Here is a 21305-nt window from a genome sequence, read left to right on the forward strand (position 1 = left end):
TGATTCTGACAGTGGCCAATGCCAGGGGCCCCAGAGGGAAGGAACAGAACAGGGAATCATCAAGTGATCCATCCTCCGTTGACCATTCCCAGCTTCTGGCAAACAGAGGCTAGGGACACCATCCTGGCTAATAGCCATTGATGGACCAATCCTCCAGGAACTTATATCTAGTTCTTTTTTGAACCCCCGCTATAGTCTTGGCCTTCACAACATCCTCTAGTGAGGAGTTCCACAGGTTGACTGTGCATTGGGTGAAAAAATACTTCCTTTTGTTTAAATCCTGCTGCCTATTCATTTAATCCATCCTCACCCCTCCATCCATCTCCAGCCTCACCTTTCCATCCATCCAACCATCCATTCCCGTATCTGCTCATCTTTCCAGCCATCCACCCCCATATCCATTCCTCTCCTTCCCTCAATCTATCCCCCACAGACACCTCTACTTCCATCCCCCAGTACACCCCTTTCTCCATCCATCCCTGCCCACACACATCTGTATCTGTCTCTCGCTCTCCAGTTCAATGCTTTTTTTGTTTTGTTTTTGGCCTGAGAACTTCCTCTCTTTCAGAAAAAAAAATGTAAGTACTTGATTCTCATCTATCTAAACGATATTGTTCTCTTTTTCATTGGTCGAAATCTTAACCCCCGTGTAACGAAGATTTTAGTCGGGGAATTTCCTTCGTTGTTTTTTTTCTTCTTCAAATGAATCGCCCTCTATCAGCATCCATCCATCCATCCACCCCACCTTCACGCCGGTCTATTTAGCCATCTAGCCCTAGATACGCTCCTGTTTTGATTCATCCATCCCCATGTACAACATCACTTGTGTGTCCAGCTACCTACTCCGCACTGTTCTCAGGATGGTCCCACTTCAATAACTAAATCTTTCTCCACCTTAATTAAGTTTGCCACCTAGAATGCCTGGAATAAAAATTGTTTTATTAAGCACTCTCTTGATCCATACCTGACCCTATACACATATCTATCCCCTTATATGTTCCTCTAGCTAATCAGCGTCTTTCCCCAGACACTCCTCTGTATCTAACCAATCACTCAAATTATCTAGCTTTATCTCCAGACTTACCTTTCCTCCATCTTTCCCTGTACCCCTTGTATAGCTAGTTGCAGACATCTCTCTCCTCTGTCCCCCTCCTGATCCTCAGACAGATTTGCCACCCTGGCTAGAGCGATGAAGTTTTATAAAAAGCCCAAATCCCTTCCTTTTCCAGGAGCAGATTTGTCTGGCTTGCAAGAATCATCTCACCCCGGCCCTAGTCCCCAAGTCCTGGGCCTGCCTCTCTCTTTCTGGCTGCAGAGTGAATCTGATTTGATGGTGCCATTTTCCAATGAACCCTCCCCAGCTGTGTGAGTGTGAATCTAGCGGAAATCCCTGCCTTCCCATGCCCGGATACTGCCTGCAAAAGCTTTTCCCACTCTGAGCAGAGAGAGAAGCAGGGGAGGAAATATGCAGCGGGGGAAGCCAGACGGATTTTGCACAGCTGCAGACATGTCTCTCCGTCCTCTCTCCTAGCTGCTGGGGGGGTGCGGATGGTTTGGCATTGGGGGCTTGAGTTGCTCAGTTCAGGGACTAAAAATCCTGTTTGTTTTTTTTTTTGTCCCCCCCACCTTCCCCTTCTGGCTGTGGGAGTTGGTCAGTTTCGCAAGAGGAAATCGACTAAAGGCACAGATCCAGCCAGCATGTAAGTAGCCAGGTTCCCCCTCTCTGGGGTGGGGTTGAGGGGGGGAGAAAACATTATTGAGCCCTCAGTAACATCTAGGGAGATCAGAAAGACAAGCTCCCCCCACCCCCTTACTTTTTAGGGGGGGGTGTTCCTGTGCTCCCTGAGCTAAGAAAACAAAACGCAGGTCAGCAGGGGAAGAAAAGGGGGGATTTCTGGGCTGGCATGGGGGTTCCCCCTCCGCCCCCTTCTGGTGCTGGGAGTTGGTTTCTAGCGGGGCAGGGGATGAGGGGAGGCTGGGAGGCTGTCACCTGGGAGCTGCTTCCAGATAGGAAGGGCCCTAGCATATCACCTGGCTCACTGGGATTCAAAAAGTATCGGTCTTCCCCCTCCGCCCCCCCAGCCTCCTTCTCCACCACTGAGCTGCCGGGGTGACCTTGGGCATGTCTCTTTGCCTCCTGTGACGAAAGTGGGAATGTTCTTAATGTTGTCTCTGAATACTGTGTGGGTGCCTCTGTTTCCCCTAGGCAGTTCTTCAGTATCCAGGTGGTGGGATAAGGGGGTGGGATTGGGGCAGAGCCCTAGAGGGCCAGTGCGATGGTGTCTGCACAGAGAACGGCCGACACCCTGGCTACTGATGGCCTGGGCCCCTCCCCTGCTAGGTGCCAGCTGAAGGGGTTGGCGAACAAAGAGATCCGGTGGCCTCCTGTCCTGGGAAAGAGACAAAGGCCAGAGGCGGGGGCGGGAGAGTTTCAGTTTGGGTCTGGCTGGGGAAATGGAGGGAGGCCCAGGCCTGGGCTCTGACCTCCCTGGCCCCAAAATGGACCCGGCTGAGGGGTCCTGTTCTCTGTACCTACAAGCTCTGTGTTAGACCATGTCCCTGTCGTCTAATAAACCTTCTGTGTTACTGGCTGGCTGAGAGTCCCGTCTGACTGCGGAGCTGGGGGGCAGGACCCTCTGGCTGCCGCAGGAGCCCGCCTGGGCGGACTCGCTGTGGGAAGCGCATGGAGGGGCAGAGGAGGCTGAATGCTCCGAGGTCAGACCCAGGAAGGGGGAAGCCGGGTGAGCTTCTTGCCCTGGAGACAGGCTGCTCTGAGAGAGGAGACTTCCCCAGAGTCTTGCCTGACTTCGTAGGGAGCAGGTCCAGAGCATCGCCAGGGCCGTGACACCCCCTACCCTCTTTGTGCTGCTGTTTCCCTTTTCCTGAACTAGGTCTGTTTAGATTGTAAGCTCATAGGGGTGGGGACACCGGGGCCCCTGATCTCGGTCGGGGGTGGAGAGGGTCTGCAGCGGCCTGACACAATGGGGGACCCTGATCTTGGTCGGGAATGGGGCAGGGAGGGGGGGTGTCTAAAGCAGCAGATTTCATCTTCTGTCTCTCTCCAGTCATTTGCACTTCCTGCTTCTGTCCAACTTTTGGGTGTCTGACAAGGGCAGAGGAATTCATAGACGAGGGGGAAAGAGACACCTCTCAGCACTGCCGACAGGCCCGGGGCCAGAGTGGGGACCCCACCCTTGTGTCGGGTGCTGCAAAGATCCCCCCCGCAACCTAGATTAGGGGCCTCGCATTGTGCCCCAGATTGCAGAGACACCAAGAGAGAGACCCTGCCCAGTCCACCCAGAGAGAAGTGTGATTGCGCCCATTTTACTGCCGGGGGAACTGAGGTAGGAGTCGGCACGAATGATCCCGCCGCAGTTCCTGGGCGTTATTCCAGCTGGAAGGGTTGGTAGGCGCAGGGGATGTGAGGGGTTAACCAGAAGGGGTGTTTAAATAACAAAAGTGGAGGTCTGGTGAATTTCTGTCTCCTCTTGGAGGGATCTCCCCGCTTGCTGGGATGTTTTGGCTTCTCTGCTCCTGTGTGCCAGGGTCCCGGTGAAGGTGAGCTAGCCTGAAAGCGGTGGGGAGGGACAAGTTGACCCCAGCCCCCAGTTCTCTGCAAGCAGGCAACAAAACCTTTTGGGGCAGGGCCTGTCTCTCGCCATGTCAGGATTGAGGGGAATCAGGAGAGCTGGCAGGGGGAACACAGGCGTGGGGGCGGTGGGTCGCGAGTGAGGGGCACCGGCGGAGCTGGGGGGGCTGCAGGCCGGGAGTGAGGGGCATGTCTGCTCTCTCCGCAGGTGGGCCCGATGCCTTACTCCCGGGCCGCGTCTCTAGCAGGGCCAGGCGTCCTCCCCCGCTGGTGCAGCCATGCCGCCGCGGCCGTCGTCCGGGGAGCTGTGGGGGCTGCACCTCATGCCCCCCCGGATCATGGTGGATTGCTGCCTCCCCAACGGCATGCTGGTCACCCTGGAGTGCCTGCGTGAGGCCGCGCTGCTGGGCATCAAACACGAGCTCTTCCGAGAGGCCCGGAAATACCCCCTCTTCCACCTGCTGCAGGTGAGCCGGACGCCTGGGTCCCATCCCGGGCTGGGGGGTTAGAGCGGCGGGGGCTGGGAGCCCGGACTCCTGGGTTCTCTCCCTGGCTCTGGGAGGGGTGTGGGGTCTGGTGGGTCAGAGCGGGGGGGCTGGGAGCCAGGACTCCTGGGTTCTCTCCCTGGCTCTGGGAGGGGCGGGGGGCTGGTGTGTGGGGGTTCGGATTGCAGCATCTGTGCCCTCCCCTCCCCAGGACGAAACCTCCTACATCTTCGTGGGGGTGACCCAGGAGGCCGAGCGGGAGGAGTTCTTCGACGAGTCCCGGCGGCTGTGTGACCTGCGGCTCTTCCAGCCCATCCTCAAGGTCATCGAGCCAGTCGGCAACCGGGAGGAGAAAATCCTCAACCGGGAGATCGGTGAGCGGGGCCAGGCCTAGATTCGGCACAGGGGGAGGTGGTGGTGGGTGAGGGGGCTCTGTCTGGTCTCAGCCCCCTCGTCCTGCCCGCCCCCCCACACCCAGGCTTCGCCATCGGGATGCCCATCTGTGAGTTCGAGCTGGTGAAGGACCCCGAGGTGCAGGATTTCCGCCGCTCCATCCTGGCCGTGTGCCGCGAGGCCGTGGAGACGCGGGAGGCCGGCGGGCCCCACAGCCAGGCCCTCTACGTCTACCCTCCCAACGTGGAGTCCAGCCCCGAGCTGCCCAAACACGTCTACAGCAAGCTGGACAAGGGTGAGGGGGGGGTTCCTGTGCTCCCTGGGGGTCTGAGCGCCGTGGGGCGGGGGGAAGGGGTCCTGTGCTCCCTGGGGGTCTGAGCGCCGTGGGGCGGGGGGAAGGGGTCCTGTGCTCCCTGGGGGTCTGAGCGCCGTGGGGAGGGGGGAAGGGGTCCTGTGCTCCCTGGGGGTCTGAGTGCCATGGGGTAGTGGGGGGCTGTGTGATCTGAGCCCCATGGGGCAGAGGCAAGTGGGGGGCCTGGGCAGTGAGGCGGGGGGGGTCCAGGCGGGCCGGGCGCTGTGTGCCGGGGATGGGGGAAGTGGGGCGGTCCCAGGGTGGGGGCGGAGTGTGCGTGCCGTGGCGGGGGCCTGGGTCCCATGGGGCGGAAGAAGCGGGTCTGGGATGGGGGACAAAGGGCAGCCCCCCTATTTTCCCTTTCTCTGTCGTCCCCCCCCCCGTGGCCCCCGCCCCAGGCCGGCTGATGGTGGCCGTGTGGGTGATCATCTCGCCGCAGCTGGAGAAGCAGAAATACACCCTGGCGGCCCCGCACGACGCGCGGCCCGGCCAGGTGATCGCCGACGCCATCCGCAAACGCAGCCGCAGCCTGCAGCTGGCGCCCGAGCAGCTCCAACGCTGCCTGCAGGAGTACCAGGCCCTCTACCTGCTCAAGGTGTGCGGTGCCGACGACTACCTGCTGCAGGAGTGTCCGCTCAGCCAGTACAAGGTGAGGGCCGGGGCCCGGGGCCCCGCGCGGCCTCCCCCGGCCTCCCCCGGCCGCTCAGCCAGTACGAGGTGAGGGCCGGGGCCCCGCGCGGCCTCCCCCGGCCTCCCCCGGCCGCTCAGCCAGTACGAGGTGAGGGCCGGGGCCCCGCTCGGCCTCCCCCGGCCTCCCCCGGCCGCTCAGCCAGTACGAGGTGAGGGCCGGGGCCCGGGGCCCCGCGCGGCCTCCCCCGGCCTCCCCCGGCCGCTCAGCCAGTACGAGGTGAGGGCCGGGGCCCGGGGCCCCGCGCGGCCTCCCCCGGCCTCCCCCGGCCGCTCAGCCAGTACGAGGTGAGGGCCGGGGCCCGGGGCCCCGCGCGGCCTCCCCCGGCCTCCCCCGGCCGCTCAGCCAGTACGAGGTGAGGGCCGGGGCCCGGGGCCCCGCGCGGCCTCCCCCGGCCTCCCCCGGCCGCTCAGCCAGTACGAGGTGAGGGCCGGGGCCCCGCGCGGCCTCCCCCGGCCTCCCCCGGCCGCTCAGCCAGTACGAGGTGAGGGCCGGGGCCCCGCTCGGCCTCCCCCGGCCGCTCAGCCAGTACGAGGTGAGGGCCGGGGCCCGGGGCCCCGCTCGGCCCCCCCCCGGCCGCTCAGCCGGTACGAGGTGAGGGCCGGGGCCCCGCTCGGCCTCCCCCGGCCGCTCAGCTAGTACGAGGTGAGGGCCAGGGCCCCGCTCGGCCTCCCCCGGCCGCTCAGCCAGTACGAGGTGAGGGCCGGGGCCCCGCTCGGCCTCCCCCGGCCTCCCCCGGCCGCTCAGCCAGTACGAGGTGAGGGCCGGGGCCCTGCTCGGCCTGCCCCGGCCACCCCCGGCCGCTCAGCCAGTACGAGGTGAGGGCCGGGGCCCCCGCTTGGCCTCCCCCGGCCTCCCCCGGCCGCTCAGCCAGTACGAGGTGAGGGCCGGGGCCCCGCTCGGCCTCCCCCGGCCGCTCAGCCAGTACGAGGTGAGGGCCAGGGCCCCGCTCGGCCTCCCCCGGCCTCCCCCGGCCACTCAGCCAGTACGAGGTGAGGGCCGGGGCCCCGCTCGGCCTCCCCCGGCCTCCCCCGGCCGCTCAGCCAGTACGAGGTGAGGGCCGGGGCCCCGCTCGGCCTCCCCCGGCCTCCCCCGGCCGCTCAGCCAGTACGAGGTGAGGGCCGGGGCCCCGCTCGGCCTCCCCCCGGCCACCCCCGGCCGCTCAGCCAGTACGAGGTGAGGGCCGGGGCCTGGGGCCCCGCTCGGCCCCCCCCGGCCGCTCAGCCGGTACGAGGTGAGGGCCGGGGCCCCGCTCGGCCTCCCCTGGCCGCTCAGCCGGTACGAGGTGAGGGCCGGGGCCCCGCTCGGCCTTCCCTGGCCGCTCAGCCGGTACGAGGTGAGGGCCGGGGCCCCACTCGGCCTCCCCCGGCCGCTCAGCCAGTACGAGGTGAGGGCTGGGGCCCCCGCTTGGCCTCCCCCGGCCTCCCCCGCCCGCTCAGCCAGTACGAGGTGAGGGCTGGGGCCCCGCTTGGCCTCCCCCGGCCTCCCCCGGCCGCTCAGCCAGTACGAGGTGAGGGCCGGGGCCTGGGGCCCCCGCTCGGCCTCCCCCGGCCTCCCCCGCCCGCTCAGCCAGTACGAGGTGAGGGCCGGGGCCCCGCTCGGCCTCCCCCGCCCGCTCAGCCAGTACGAGGTGAGGGCCGGGGCCCCCGCTCGGCCTCCCCCGGTCTCCCCCCGCCCGCTCAGCCAGTACGAGGTGAGGGCCGGGGCCCCGCTCGGCCTCCCCCGGCCGCTCAGCCAGTACGAGGTGAGGGCCGGGGTCCCGCTCGGCCTCCCCCGGCCTCCCCCGCCCGCTCAGCCAGTACGAGGTGAGGGCCAGGGCCCCGCTCGGCCTCCCCCGGCCTCCCCCGGCCGCTCAGCCAGTACGAGGTGAGGGCCGGGGTCCCGCTCGGCCTCCCCCGGCCTCCCCCGCCCGCTCAGCCAGTACGAGGTGAGGGCCGGGGCCCCGCTCGGCCTCCCCCGGCCTCCCCCGGCCGCTCAGCCAGTACGAGGTGAGGGCCGGGGCCCCCGCTCGGCCTCCCCCGGCCTCCCCCGGCCGCTCAGCCAGTACGAGGTGAGGGCCGGGGCGCCGCTCGGCCTCCCCCGGCCTTCCCCGGCCGCTCAGCCAGTACGAGGTGAGGGCCGGGGTCCCGCTCGGCCTCCCCCGGCCTCCCCCGGCCGCTCAGCCAGTACGAGGTGAGGGCCGGGGCCCCCGCTCGGCCTCCCCCGGCCTCCCCCGGCCGCTCAGCCAGTACGAGGTGAGGGCCGGGGCCCCCGCTCGGCCTCCCCCGGCCTCCCCCGGCCGCTCAGCCAGTACGAGGTGAGGGCCGGGGCCCCGCTCGGCCTCCCCCGGCCTCCCCCGGCCGCTCAGCCAGTACGAGGTGAGGGCCGGGGCCCCCGCTCGGCCTCCCCCGGCCTCCCCCGGCCGCTCAGCCAGTACGAGGTGAGGGCCGGGGCCCCGCTCGGCCTCCCCCGGCCGCTCAGCCGGTACGAGGTGGGAACGTGCTCTCTCTCTCTCTCTCTCTCTCTCTCTGCCCCAGTACATGAGGAACTGCATCGCCATGGGGCAGCTGCCCCACCTCATGCTCATGTCCAAGGAGAGTCTGTACAGCCAGCTGCCGGCCAACGTCTTCCTGCTGCCCTCCTACGCCCGCCGGGCCGGCCCCGGCGCCCATGCCAATGGGGACCTGCCCGCCACCTCCCTCTGGTCCGTCCCCAGCTTGCTGAGCATCCGCGTGCTGTGTGCGACCTACGTCAACGTCAACGTCCGCGACATCGACAAGGCGAGGGGGGCCGGACGCCTGGGTTCTCTCCCCGGCTCCGGGAGGGGAGTGTGGGCTGGTGGGTTAGAGCAGGGGGGGCTGGGAGCCAGGACTCCTGGGTTCTCTCCCCGGCTCTTGGAGGGGAGTGGGGGCTGGTGGGTTAGAGCAGGGGGGGCTGGGAGTCAGGACTCCTGGGTTCTCTCCCCGGCTCTGGGAGGGGAGTGGGGGCTGGTGGGTTAGAGCAGGGGGGGCTGGGAGCCAGGACTCCTGGGTTCTCTCCCCAGCTCTGGGAGGAGAGTGGGGGCTGGTGGGTTAGAGCAGGGGGGCTGGGAGCCAGGACTCCTGGGTCCCCTGGCATGATGGCTCTTTCTCTCCCATTTCCCAGATCTACGTCCGGACGGGGATTTACCATGGCGGGGAGCCCCTCTGCGACAACGTCAACACCCAGCGCGTTCCCTGCTCCAACCCCAGGTAGAGGGGCTGGGGGGGGGGTCGGCAGGGGGTGCTCTCCCTCCGCACTCAGCCCTGGCTCCAGCCCTGTTGTGGGGTGGCTGGGAGCAGGCTGGGGGGCTCACCCCCCGTGTCCATCGGTGTGGAGCTCAACCTGTGTCCCTCTCCCCAGGTGGAACGAATGGCTCTCGTACGACATCTACCTCGCCGACCTGCCCCGTGCTGCCCGCCTCTGCCTCTCCATCTGCTCCGTCAAGGGCCGCAAGGGGGCGAAAGAGGTGTGGGGGGGAATGGGGCAGGGGCCTGTCCCATCTGGGGGGGCGCCGGCCCCAGGGCGGGGACTGGCTGGCTCAGGGGGGCGGGGAATGGGGCACAGGGGCTGTCCCCTCTAGGGGGCGCCGGCTCCCACCCGGCCCCAGGGCGGGGACTGGCTGGCTCAGGGGGGCGGGGAATGGGGGTCAGGCTGGCTGTGACCCCCCCATGGTCTCTGTCCCGCCCCCTGGCAGGAACACTGCCCCCTGGCGTGGGGGAACGTCAATCTCTTTGATTACAAAGATACCTTGGTGGCTGGGAAGATGGCGCTGAACCTGTGGCCGGTGCCCCACGGCCTGGAGGACTTACTGAACCCCATTGGTGTGGGGGGCTCGAACCCTAACAAAGTGAGTGTCTTCCTGCCCCCCTGCTTGGCCGGTGCCCCTCACTCCCAGCCCACCCGGCCCTGGGCCCCTAGCTCCGCCGGTGCCCCTCACTCCCGACCCACAGCCCCCAACCAGCCCGGCCCCGGGCCCCCCCACCTCTGTCCCGTCCCATCCCGCAGTGGGGTATCTGGCTATTAACCCCCCCCTCGCCTGTCTGCAGCCGGAAGCCCAATTTGCTCCCTCTCGTGGTGGTTAGCGGTATTGCAGCCAACTTCTCTCCGCCCGCAGCTGGCGGTTATGGTAGGGCCTACTCAAAACGCACCAGGCCAAAATGGTCAGCCAAAGCGCTCAGAGACACCCGCTGTGAAACCGTAAACAAGCCTCAGTGGTGCTGTCTCCCGGACAGAATCACAGTAGGGCCTACGTAAATACACAGGGCCGGTATGTTTTGGCTGTTAAGGTAGGGCCTACGTAAATACACAGGGCCGGTATGTTTTGGCTGGTAAGGTAGGGCCTACGTAAATACACAGGGCCGGTATGTTTTGGCTGTTAAGGTAGGGCCTACGTAAATACACAGGGCCGGTATGTTTTGGCTGTTAAGGTAGGGCCTACGTAAATACACAGGGCCGGTATGTTTTGGCTGGTAAGGTAGGGCCTACGTAAATACACAGGGCCGGTATGTTTTGGCTGGTAAGGTAGGGCCTACGTAAATACACAGGGCCGGTATGTTTTGGCTGTTAAGGTAGGGCCTACGTAAATACACAGGGCCAGCATAATCTGCCCAGGATGGCGGGGCCCTCCGATGACGAGACCACATCACAGGGAGATCTATGTAGGTGCTACAATAATAGATCTGTGTGGCCCTCTTGTGTGTTATTGTAGGGCCTACATAAATTGGAAGGGTCTGAGCACATTGTTTTTGGGGTGACTTGGGGGTGCTTTGCCGGGGGTGGGGAGTCCCCTTTGGATGGGGTTGGGGGTGCTTAGGGTTCTGACCCCCTTTCCCCCCCCCACTCACCCCACCAGGAGACCCCCTGCCTGGAGCTCGAGTTCACCGGGTTCAGCCACGCGGTGAAGTTCGCCGACGAGGCGCAAATCGAGGATCACGCGAACCGGAGCATGTCGCGGGAGCTGGGCCTCAACTGCTGCCTCACAGGACTGGTAAGGGGGGGGCCCTTCCCCTCTGGGGGGCGCTGGCTCCCACCCAGCCCCAGGGCAGGGACTGGCTGGCCCAGGGGGAAGGGAATGGGGCACAGGGCCTGTCCCCTCTAGGGGGAGGCGGCTGAGCACACTCGATGTTTTGGGGGGGACCCTGCAGAGCAACCGCCTGGCCCGGGACAGCAGCCTGCTGGAGAACGAACTGGAGCAACTCCGCAGCATCTGCCACCGCGACCCCCTGTCGGAGATCACCGAGCAGGAGAAAGACTTCCTCTGGAGGCACCGGTAGGCAGCCCGGACGCCTGGGTTCTCTCCCCGGCTCTGGGAGGGGAGTGGGGGCTGGTGGGTGAGAGCGGGGGGAGCTGGGAGCCAGGACTCCTGGGTTCTCTCCCCGGCTCTGGGAGGGGAGTGGGGGCTGGTGGGTGAGAGCAGGGAGGGCTGGGAGCCAGGACGCCTGGGTTCTCTCCCTGGCTCTGGGAGGGGAGTGGGGGCTGGTGGGTCAGAGCAGGGGGGGCTGGGGAGCCCGGACGCCTGGGTTCTCTCCCCGGCTCTGGGAGGGGAGTGGGGGCTGGTGGGTGAGAGCGGGGGGAGCTGGGAGCCAGGACTCCTGGGTTCTCTCCCCGGCTCTGGGAGGGGAGTGGGGGCTGTTGGGTTAGAGCAGGAGGGGCTGGGAGCCAGGACTCCTGGGTTCTCTCCCCGGCTCTGGGAGGGGAGTGGGGGCTGTTGGGTTAGAGCAGGGGGGGCTGGGAGCCAGGACTCCTGGGTTCTCGCCCCTATGCAGAGGGGAGCTGAGCAGGAGGTTGGGGGCACAACCTCAGCCCCCCGGCTCTTGTTGCAGCCATTACTGCGTGAACATCCCAGAGACGCTGCCCAAGCTGCTGCTGTCCGTCAAGTGGAATTCGCGGGACGAGGTGGCTCAGGTACCTGGAAACCCCCCCCCCCCCCCCCGCCGCCAGCCCGGTGTCCCCTCCTGGCCGGCTCCGAGCCCCGGGGGACGGGCGGGAGCGGGTTGGGGCTCTCTGCACGCGGTGGCAGGGAGTCCCGCCGGCCCCCGCCAGCCTGTCTCTGCCCCGCAGATGTACTGCCTGCTGCGGGAATGGCCCCTCATCGAGCCGGAGCTGGCCATGGAGCTGCTGGACTGTAACTTCCCCGACCCCCGGGTGCGGGAGTTCGCCCTCCGGTGCCTGGTCCAGGGGCTGACGGACGACAAGCTGAGCCAGTACCTCATCCAGCTGGTCCAGGTCCCGCCGCGCCCCCCGCCCGGGCCCCCGTCCCCAACCCCAGGCCGCGCCCCCCGTCCCCCGCTCCCTGGCGACCCCCGGCCGCGCCCCCGTCCCCCCGCCTGTCGCCCCAGCCGCGCCCCCGTCCCCCCCGCCTGTCGCCCCGTCCCGCCCCGGCCGCACCCCCCGTTCCCCCGCCTGTCGCCCCGGCCGCGCCCCTCTCCCCCGCCTGTCGCCCCGGCCCTGCTCCCTGCAGCCCAGCGCCCCCAGCGGGCCGGGAAGGGTGCGTACGGGCTGAGCCCGTCTCTCCGCCTCCCTGGCAGGTCCTGAAGTACGAGCAGTACCTGGACAACCCGCTGGCCCGGTTCCTGCTCCGGAGGGCTTTGACCAACCAGCGCGTCGGCCACTTCTACTTCTGGCACCTCAAGTGAGTGGGCGCCGCCCCCCTGAAACGGGGACCCCCTTCCCGACCGGGGCTGGGGGGCAGGGCTGGGCGGGGGGCTGCGGGTCGGGAGCGAGGGCCGACGTGCCTGGGGCGCCCCCCGCAGGTCAGAGATGCACAGCAGGACGGTGAGCCGGCGGTTCGGGCTGATGCTGGAGGCGTTCTGCCGGGGCTGCGGGATGTACCTGAGACACCTCAACCGGCAGGTGGAGGCGATGGAGAAACTCGTCAACCTGACGGACACCCTGCGGCAGGAGAAGAGAGACGAGACCCCGAAGGTACCGCCCGGCCCGGCCCGCGCTCCCGACCCCCGGCCCGGCCCGCGCCCTCGCTCCCGGCCCGGCCTGTGCCCCTCGCTCCCGACCCCCGGCCCGGCCCGCGCCCCTCGCTCCCGACCCCCGGCCCGGCCCGCGCCCTCGCTCCCGGCCCGGCCTGTGCCCCTCGCTCCCGACCCCCGGCCCGGCCCGCGCCCCTCGCTCCCGACCCCCCGGCCCGGCCCCGCCGCCCTCGCTCCCGGCCCGGCCTGTGCCCCTCGCTCCCGACCCCCGGCCCGGCCCGCGCCCCTCGCTCCCGACCCCCGGCCCGGCCCGCGCCCTCGCTCCCGGCCCGGCCTGTGCCCCTCGCTCCCGACCCCCGGCCCGGCCCGCGCCCCTCGCTCCCGACCCCCGGCCCGGCCCGCGCCCTCGCTCCCGGCCCGGCCTGTGCCCCTCGCTCCCGACCCCCGGCCCGGCCCGCGCCCCTCGCTCCCGACCCCCGGCCCGGCCCGCGCCCTCGCTCCCGGCCCGGCCTGTGCCCCTCGCTCCCGACCCCCGGCCCGGCCCGCGCCCCTCGCTCCCGACCCCCGGCCCGGCCCGCGCCCTCGCTCCCGGCCCGGCCTGTGCCCCTCGCTCCCGACCCCCGGCCCGGCCCGCGCCCCTCGCTCCCGACCCCCGGCCCGGCCCGCGCCCTCGCTCCCGGCCCGGCCTGTGCCCCTCGCTCCCGACCCCCGGCCCGGCCCGCGCCCCTCGCTCCCGACCCCCGGCCCGGCCCGCGCCCTCGCTCCCGGCCCGGCCTGTGCCCCTCGCTCCCGACCCCCGGCCCGGCCCGCGCCCCTCGCTCCTGACCCCCGGCCCGGCCCGCGCCCTCGCTCCCGGCCCGGCCCGCGCCCCTCGCTCCCGACCCCCGGCCCGGCCCGCGCCCTCGCTCCCGGCCCGGCCTGTGCCCCTCGCTCCCGACCCCCGGCCCGGCCCGGCCCGCGCCCCTCGCTCCCGACCCCCGGCCCGGCCCGCGCCCCTCGCTCCCGACCCCCGGCCCGGCCCGCGCCCTCGCTCCCGGCCCGGCCTGTGCCCCTCGCTCCCGACCCCCGGCCCGGCCCGCGCCCGCGCTCCCCGACCCCCGGCCCGGCCCGGCCCGCGCCCTCGCTCCCGACCCCCGGCCCGGCCCGCGCCCCTCGCTCCCGACCCCCGGCCCGGCCCCGCGCCCTCGCTCCCGGCCCGGCCTGTGCCCCTCGCTCCCGACCCCCGGCCCGCGCCCCTCGCTCCCGACCCCCGGCCCGGCCCGCGCCCGCGCTTCCCGACCCCCGGCCCGGCCCGCGCCCTCGCTCCCGGCCCGGCCTGTGCCCCTCGCTCCCGACCCCCGGCCCGGCCCGCGCCCGCGCTCCCGACCCCCGGCCCGGCCCGCGCCCTCGCTCCCGACCCCCGGCCCGGCCCGCGCCCTCGCTCCCGACCCCCGGCCCGGCCCGCGCCCCTCGCTCTCCCGACCCCCGGCCCGGCCCGCGCCCTCGCTCCCGGCCCGGCCTGTGCCCCTCGCTCCCGACCCCCGGCCCGCGCCCCTCGCTCCCGACCCCCGGCCCGGCCCGCGCCCTCGCTCCCGGCCCGGCCTGTGCCCCTCGCTCCCGACCCCCGGCCCGGCCCGCGCCCGCCGCTCCCGACCCCCGGCCCGGCCCGCGCCCGCGCTCCCGACCCCCCGGCCCGGCCCGCGCCCGCGCCCCCCGGCCCGGCCCGCGCCCGCGCCCCCGGCCCGGCCCGCGCCCGCGCTCCCCGACCCGCGGCCCGGCCCGCGCCCCTCGCTCCCGACCCCCGGCCCGGCCCGCGCCCTCGCTCCCGGCCCGGCCTGTGCCCCCTCGCTCCCGACCCCCCGGCCCGGCCCGCGCCCCTCGCTCCCGACCCCCGGCCCGGCCCGCGCCCCTCGCTCCCGGCCCGGCCTGTGCCCCTCGCTCCCGACCCCCGGCCCGGCCCGCGCCCCTCGCTCCCGACCCCCGGCCCGGCCCGCGCCCTCGCTCCCGGCCCGGCCTGTGCCCCTCGCTCCCGACCCCCGGCCCGGCCCTCGCTCCCGACCCCCGGGCCCGGCCCGCGCCCTCGCTCCCGGCCCGGCCTGTGCCCCTCGCTCCCGACCCCCGGCCCGGCCCGCGCCCCTCGCTCCCGACCCCCGGCCGGCCCGCGCCCTCGCTCCCGGCCCGGCCCGCGCCCCTCGCTCCCGACCCCCGGCCCGGCCCGCGCCCTCGCTCCCGGCCCGGCCTGTGCCCCTCGCCTCCCGACCCCCGGCCCGGCCCGCGCCCCTCGCTCCCGACCCCCGGCCCGGCCCGCGCCCTCGCTCCCGGCCCGGCCTGTGCCCCTCGCTCCCGACCCCCGGCCCGCGCCCCTCGCTCCCGACCCCCGGCCCGGCCCGCGCCCTCGCTCCCGGCCCGGCCTGTGCCCCTCGCTCCCGACCCCCGGCCCGGCCCGCGCCCGCGCTCCCGACCCCCCGGCCCGGCCCGCGCCCGCGCTCCCGACCCCCGGCCCGGCCCGCGCCCGCGCCCCCGGCCCGGCCCGCGCCCGCGCCCCCGGCCCGGCCCGCGCCCGCGCTCCCGACCCGCGGGCCGGCCCGCGCCCCTCGCTCCCGACCCCCGGCCCGGCCCGCGCCCTCGCTCCCGGCCCGGCCTGTGCCCCTCGCTCCCGACCCCCGGCCCGGCCCGCGCCCGCGCTCCCGACCCCCGGCCCGGCCCGGCCCGCGCCCTCGCTCCCGACCCCCGGCCCGGCCCGCGCCCCTCGCTCCCGACCCCCCGGCCCGGCCCGCGCCCTCCGCTCCCGGCCCGGCCTGTGCCCCCTCGCTCCCGACCCCCGGCCCGCGCCCCGCGCTCCCGACCCCCGGCCCGGCCCCGCGCCCGCGCTCCCGACCCCGCGGCCCGGGCCCGCGCCCCTCGCTCCCGACCCCCGGCCCGGCCCGCGCCCTCGCTCCCGGCCCGGCCTGTGCCCCTCGCTCCCGACCCCCGGCCCGCGCCCCTCGCTCCCGACCCCCGGCCCCGGCCCGCGCCCTCGCTCCCCGGCCCGGCCCTGTGCCCCCTCGCTCCCGACCCCCGGCCCGCGGCCCCTCGCTCCCGACCCCCGGCCCGGCCCGCGCCCCGCGCTCCCGACCCCCGGCCCGGCCCGGCCCGCGCCCCTCGCTTCCCGACCCCCGGCCCGGCCCGCGCCCCTCGCTCCCGACCCCCGGCCCGGCCCGCGCCCCTCGCTCCCGACCCCCGGCCCGGCCCGCGCCCCTCGCTCCCGACCCCGGCCCGGCCCGCGCCCTCGCTCCTGACCCCCGGCCGGCCCGCGCCCCTCGCTCCCGGCCCGGCCCGAGCCCCTCGCTCCCAACCCCCGCCCGGCCCGCGCCCCCTCGCTCCCGACCCCCGGCCCGGCCCGCGCCCCTCGCTCCCGACCCCCGGCCCGGCCCGCGCCCTCGCTCCCGGCCCGGGCCCGCGCCCCTCGGCTCCCGACCCCCGGCCCGGCCCGCGCCCTCGCTCCCGGCCCGGCCTGTGCCCCTCGCTCCGACCCCGGCCCGGCCCGCACCCTCGCTCCCCGACCCCCAGCCCGGCCCGCGCCCTCGCTCCCGACCGCCCGGCCCGGCCCGCGCCCCTCGCTCCCTGACCCCCGGCCCGGCCCGCGCCCTCGCTCCCGGCCCGGCCTGTGCCCCTCGCTCCCGACCCCCGGCCCGGCCCCCTCGCTCCCGACCCCCGGCCCGGCCCGCGCCCTCGCTCCCGACCCCCGGCCCGGCCCGCCGCGCCCCTCGCTCCCGACCCCGGCCCGGCCCGCGCCCCTCGCTCCCGACCCCCGGCCCGGCCCGCGCCCTCGCTCCCCGGCCCGGCCTGTGCCCCTCGCTCCCGACCCCCGGCCCGCCCGCACCCTCGCTCCCGACCCCGCCGGGCCCTCGCTCCCGACGCCCCGGCCCGGCCCGCGCCCTCGCTCCCTGACCCCTCGGCCCGGCCCGCGCCCCTCGCTCCCGGCCGGCCTGTGCCCCTCGCTCCCGGCCCGCGCCGCCCTCGCTCCCGACCCCCGGCCGGGCCCGCGCCCTTCGCTCCCGGCCCGGCCTGTGCCCCTCGCTCCCGACCCCGGCCCGCCGCACCCTCGCTCCCGACCCCCCGGCCCCGGCCCGCGCCCGTCGCTCCCCGACCCCCCCGACCCCCGGCCCGGCCCGCGCCCTCGCTCCTGACCCCCCGGCCCGGCCCGCGCCCCTCGCTCCCGGCCCGGCCTGTGCCCCTCGCTCCCGACCCCCGGCCCGCGCCCCTCGCTCCCGACCCCGGCCCGGCCCGCGCCCGCGCTCCCGACCCCCGGCCCGGCCCGGCCCGCGCCCTCGCTCCCGACCCCCGGCCCGGCCCGCGCCCCTCGCTCCCGACCCCCGGCCCGGCCCGCGCCCCTCGCTCCCGACCCCCGGCCCGGCCCGCGCCCCTCGCTCCCGACCCCCGGCCCGGCCGGCGCCCTCGCTCCCGGGCAGCCCCCCTCGCTCCCGACCCACAGCTCCCCCCCACCAGAGCCCCGTATCTGCCTCCTGCCCCTCCCCCCTAGGCAGATCTGTGACCCCGTCCCCGCCCCTGCAGGATCCTGGAGCTCCCCCCTGCCCCGGTGTGGGGGAGGAGTGGGGCTGTGCCCTGGGTTCTTACCTGCCCCCAGTAATTGACCCCCCCATCTCTCCCAGATGCAGATGAAGTTCCTGGTGGAGCAGATGAGGCGCCCGGATTACATGGAAGCTCTGCAGGGCTTCGTCTGCCCCCTGAACCCGCCCACCAGCTGGGCAATGTCCGGTGAGGCCCACAGGACTCCTGGGTCCCATCCCAGCTCAGGGCCGGGGGGGCTGGGAGCCCGGACTCCTGGTTCTCCCCCCAGCTCTGCGAGGGGAGTGGGGGCTGGTGGCTTAGAGCGGGGGGGGGGGGGGGGGCTGGGAGCCTGGACTCCTGGGTTCTCTCCCTGACAGGTCCCCCCCTACCCTTCCAGGCTGGACGAATGCAGGATCATGTCGTCGGCCAAGCGGCCGCTCTGGCTGAACTGGGAGAATCCGGACATCATGTCGGAGCTGCTCTTCACCAACCATGAGATCATCTTCAAGAACGGGGATGGTGAGGGGGGGCTGCGGGTCAGGAGTGAGGGGCACCGGCAGGGCTGTGGGGGGCAGGGCTGGGCTGGCAGGGGCTGCGGGTCGGGAGTGAGGGGCACCGGCAGGGCTGGGGGGGCAGGGGCTGCGGGTCGGGAGTGAGGGGCACCGGCAGGGCTGGGGGGGGCAGGGGCTGCGGGTCGGGAGTGAGGGGCACCGGCAGGGCTGTGGGGGGCAGGGCTGGGCTGGCAGGGGCTGCGGGTCGGGAGTGAGGGGCACCGGCAGGGCTGGGGGGGGCAGGGCTGCGGGTCGGGAGTGAGGGGGCACCGGCAGGGCTGGGGGGGCAGGGCTGCGGGTCGGGAGTGAGGGGCGCCGGCAGGGCCGGGGGGGGCAGGGCTGGGCTGGCAGGGGCTGGGGGTCGGGAGTGAGGGGCACCGGCAGGGCTGGGGGGGCAGGGCTGGGCTGGCAGGGGCTGGGGGTCGGGAGTGAGGGGCACCGGCAGGGCCGGGGGGGGCAGGGCTGGGCTGGCAGGGGCTGGGGGTCGGGAGTGAGGGGAGCCGGCAGGGCTGGGGGGGCAGGGGCTGCGGGTCGGGAGTGAGGGGCACCGGCAGGGCCGGGTGGGGGCAGGGCTGGGCTGGCAGGGGCTGGGGGTCGGGAGTGAGGGGCACCGGCAGGGCTGGGGGGGCAGGGCTGGGCTGGCAGGGGCTGGGGGTCGGGAGGTGAGGGGCACCGGCAGGGCCGGGGGGGGGCAGGGGCTGCGGGTCGGGAGTGAGGGGCACCGGCAGGGCCGGGTAGGGGCAGGGCTGGGCTGGCAGGGGCTGGGGGTCGGGAGTGAGGGGCACCGGCAGGGCTGGGGGGGCAGGGCTGGGGGGGCAGGGCTGGGGGTCGGGAGTGAGGGGCACCGGCAGGGCCGGGGGGGGCAGGGGCTGGGGGTCGGGAGTGAGGGGCACCGGCAGGGCCGGGGGGGGCAGGGGCTGCGGGTCGGGAGTGAGGGGCACCGGCAGGGCCGGGTGGGGGCAGGGCTGGGCTGGCAGGGGCTGGGGTCGGGAGTGAGGGGCACCGGCAGGGCCGGGGGGGGCAGGGGCTGCAGGTCGGGAGTGAGGGGCGCTGCTGCAGTCCGTCTGTCCGTCTCTGGCTGTAGACCTCCGGCAGGACATGCTGACGCTGCAGATTATCCGGATCATGGAGAACATGTGGCAGAACCAAGGACTGACCTTCGGTACTGGAGGGGGAACCCGCGTCCCTGCTCCGCTGGGGGGGAGTCGGGAATTGTGGGGGGCTCAGTGGGGGAGGTGGGCGCGTCTCCGCGCCGGGCGAGGGGTCCCGGGGTCGCCGGCCGCCCCGCCCCAGAGGTGGCCGCGTCTCCGCGCCGGGCGAGGGGTCCCTGTCTCATCCTCCCTCCTGCCCGCCCCCAGGATGCTGCCCTACGGCTGCCTGTCCATCGGGGACTGCGTGGGGCTGATCGAGGTGGTGAAGAGCTCCCCACACCATCATGCAGATCCAGTGCAAGGGCGGCCTGAAGGGGGCGCTGCAGTTTAACAGCCACACCCTGCACCACTGGCTGAAGGACAAGAACAAGGGGGACAGGTCAGGCCGGGTCCGCTGGGGTCGGGGCTCCGGGCTCGGGGGGCCGGCGGGAGGCGGGGGGCCAGTGGGCAGGGCGCTGGGCAGAGGCGGGCCGGGCGGGCTGATTCACCCCGGTGCTCTGGTTCAGTTACGACGCGGCCATCGACCTGTTCACCCCGCTCGTGCGCCGGGTACTGCGTGGCCACCTTCGTCCTGGGCATCGGCGACCGTCACAACAGCAACATCATGGTGAAGGACGACGGACAGGTGAGACCTCCCCTTCCCCGCCCCCCGGAGCCAGCCAGGCCCCCCCCCGGGGCGGAGGGGAGCCGGCGCCCCCCAGAGGGCACAGGCCCCCGCGCCCCGTCCATCCTCTGACATCGTTCTCCCAGCTCTTCCATATCGACTTCGGCCACTTCCTGGACCACAAGAAGAAGAAGTTCGGCTACAAGCGGGAGCGGGTTCCCTTCGTCCTCACCCAGGACTTCCTCCTCGTCATCAGCAAAGGGTGCCGGAGTGCACCAAGACCAAGGAGTTCGAGAGGTGAGGCCCCCTCCTGCTCCCAGCCCCCCTGCTCGAACCCACCTATCCCCACTGCCCTCCCAGAGCCGGGAGAGAACCCAGGCGTCCTAGCTCCCAGCCCCCCGCTTGAACCCACCAGCCCCCACTGCCCTCCCAGCGACGGGAGAGAACCCAGGCGTCCTAGCTCCAGCCCTCGTGCTCGAACCCACCTATCCCCACTGCCCTCCCAGAGCCGGGAGAGAACCCAGGCGTCCTGGCTCCCAGCCCCCCCACTCAAACCCACCTATCCCCACTGCCCTCCCAGCGCCGGGAGAGAACCCAGGCGTCCTGGCTCCCAGCCCCCCCCGCTCTAACCCACCTGCCCCCGCTCCCCTCCCAGCGCCGGGAGCGAACCCAGGCGTCCTGGCTCCCAGCCCCCCCGCTCTCACCCACCAGCCCCCCTCCCTTCCCAGCACCGGGAGAGAACCCAGGCGTCCTGGCTCCCAGCCCCCCCGCCCTCCCAGCGCCGGGGGGAGAACCCAGGCGTCCTGACCCCCGGCTGGGCCCCGGCAGGTTCCAGGAGATGTGCTACACGGCCTACCTGGCCATCGGCACACGCCAACCTGCTGATCAGCCTGTTCTCGCTGACTGTGAGCTCGGGGCTGCCGGAGCTGCAGTCCTTCGACGACATCGCCTACCTGCGCAAGACGCTGGCGCTCGACAAGTCGGAGCCGGAGGCGCTCGAGTACTTCACCAAGCAGATGAACGAAGCCCACCACGGCGGCTGGACCACCAAGATGGACTGGATCTTCCACACCATCCGCCACATGCCCCTCAGCGAGGCGGGGCACGACTGAGGGGCCCCGCCCCCTCGGCTCGGGGCCCCGCCCCCTCGGCTCAGGGCCCGCCTCCTCCGCTCGGGGCCCCGCCCCCTCTGCTCGGGGCCCCGCCCTTCCTGGGGGCTCATGCCCCACCCCGCCACCCAACCCTCACTTCTTAGGCGTGTGGCTGAGGCTGGGGCGGAGCCAGGTCCCTGAGCCCCGCCCATGCTGGAGGGGGATGGGCTGTGAGCGACACGGGGGGGGAGGGGGCAGGGTGTCTCCCACTTCGGGGGGGGGTGTCTCCCAGGAGCACAGGCCCCGCCCTTCTTGCCTGGGCTCTGTTGCTCCTCCCCCGGGAGGAGGACCCATCAGCCCCTCCCATCCTTGGGCGGGGTGGGCGTAGACACTCATGCCTGCTAGGGGCAGAGGGTGCGGCCAAGCACGTAAGCCCCTCCCCCTTGGGCGGGGCCTGGTGTGAGTCCCGCCCCTTCTGGGTGTGCCCAGGGGAAGGGGGCCTTCCAGCTCCATCCTTTTCACAGGAGGAAGTGAGGGGTGGGGTCAAATGCATGTGCCCCTCCCTCAGGGGGGAGGGCAGAAGCTGGAGAGCCTTAAGCCCCTCCCCCTGTGGGGGGGACTGCACTGAGGGGGCGGGGCAAAGAGGGGGGTGAACCGTCCCCCGGAGATTCCTGCTGGTTGCGGGGGCTGGAGGGGCGTCCTGCCCCCTTGACCTCTGACCCCCTTTGGTCTTTCGGGGGGACAGTCAAGGGGGATTTAACTCCCTTTTTGAAGGGCGAAAGAGCTTGGGTCCCCCTCCCCCAAAATCCTCCCATGCACCTGGGCACCCAGACCCCGCCCGCTCTGATACTTGAATCCTGCCCCCCCCCCAATCTGCTGGGGGTGGGGCAGATACTTGAAATTTTTGTTCTTGTTGCAAAAATACAATTTTTTAAAAGCCTGAACTGG

The 21305-nt window shown here is 72.4% G+C and overlaps 1 protein-coding gene across 1 annotated transcript; it reads left to right on the forward strand.

The window, feature by feature from the left end:
- The first annotated feature begins 1223 nt into the window (after positions 1-1223).
- Positions 1224-20915, forward strand: LOC144929918 (phosphatidylinositol 4,5-bisphosphate 3-kinase catalytic subunit alpha isoform-like). Its single transcript, XM_078850783.1, is given in 27 exon segments — positions 1224-1700; positions 3798-4056; positions 4286-4448; positions 4553-4762; positions 5218-5468; positions 8024-8266; positions 8631-8716; positions 8868-8973; positions 9202-9354; positions 10360-10494; positions 10652-10776; positions 11330-11411; positions 11568-11732; positions 12035-12138; positions 12260-12431; positions 17062-17143; positions 17146-17167; positions 17358-17479; positions 18596-18671; positions 18867-18936; positions 18938-19041; positions 19169-19196; positions 19198-19287; positions 19413-19527; positions 19530-19563; positions 20095-20130; positions 20132-20915. Coding segments are annotated over 26 exon segments (3210 nt in total). The 5' UTR covers positions 1224-1700; positions 3798-3867; the 3' UTR covers positions 20379-20915.
- The last annotated feature ends 390 nt before the right edge of the window (positions 20916-21305 follow it).

This window comes from Lepidochelys kempii, chromosome 28 (assembly GCF_965140285.1).
Source record: "Lepidochelys kempii isolate rLepKem1 chromosome 28, rLepKem1.hap1, whole genome shotgun sequence".
Taxonomy (NCBI): Eukaryota; Metazoa; Chordata; order Testudines; family Cheloniidae; genus Lepidochelys; species Lepidochelys kempii.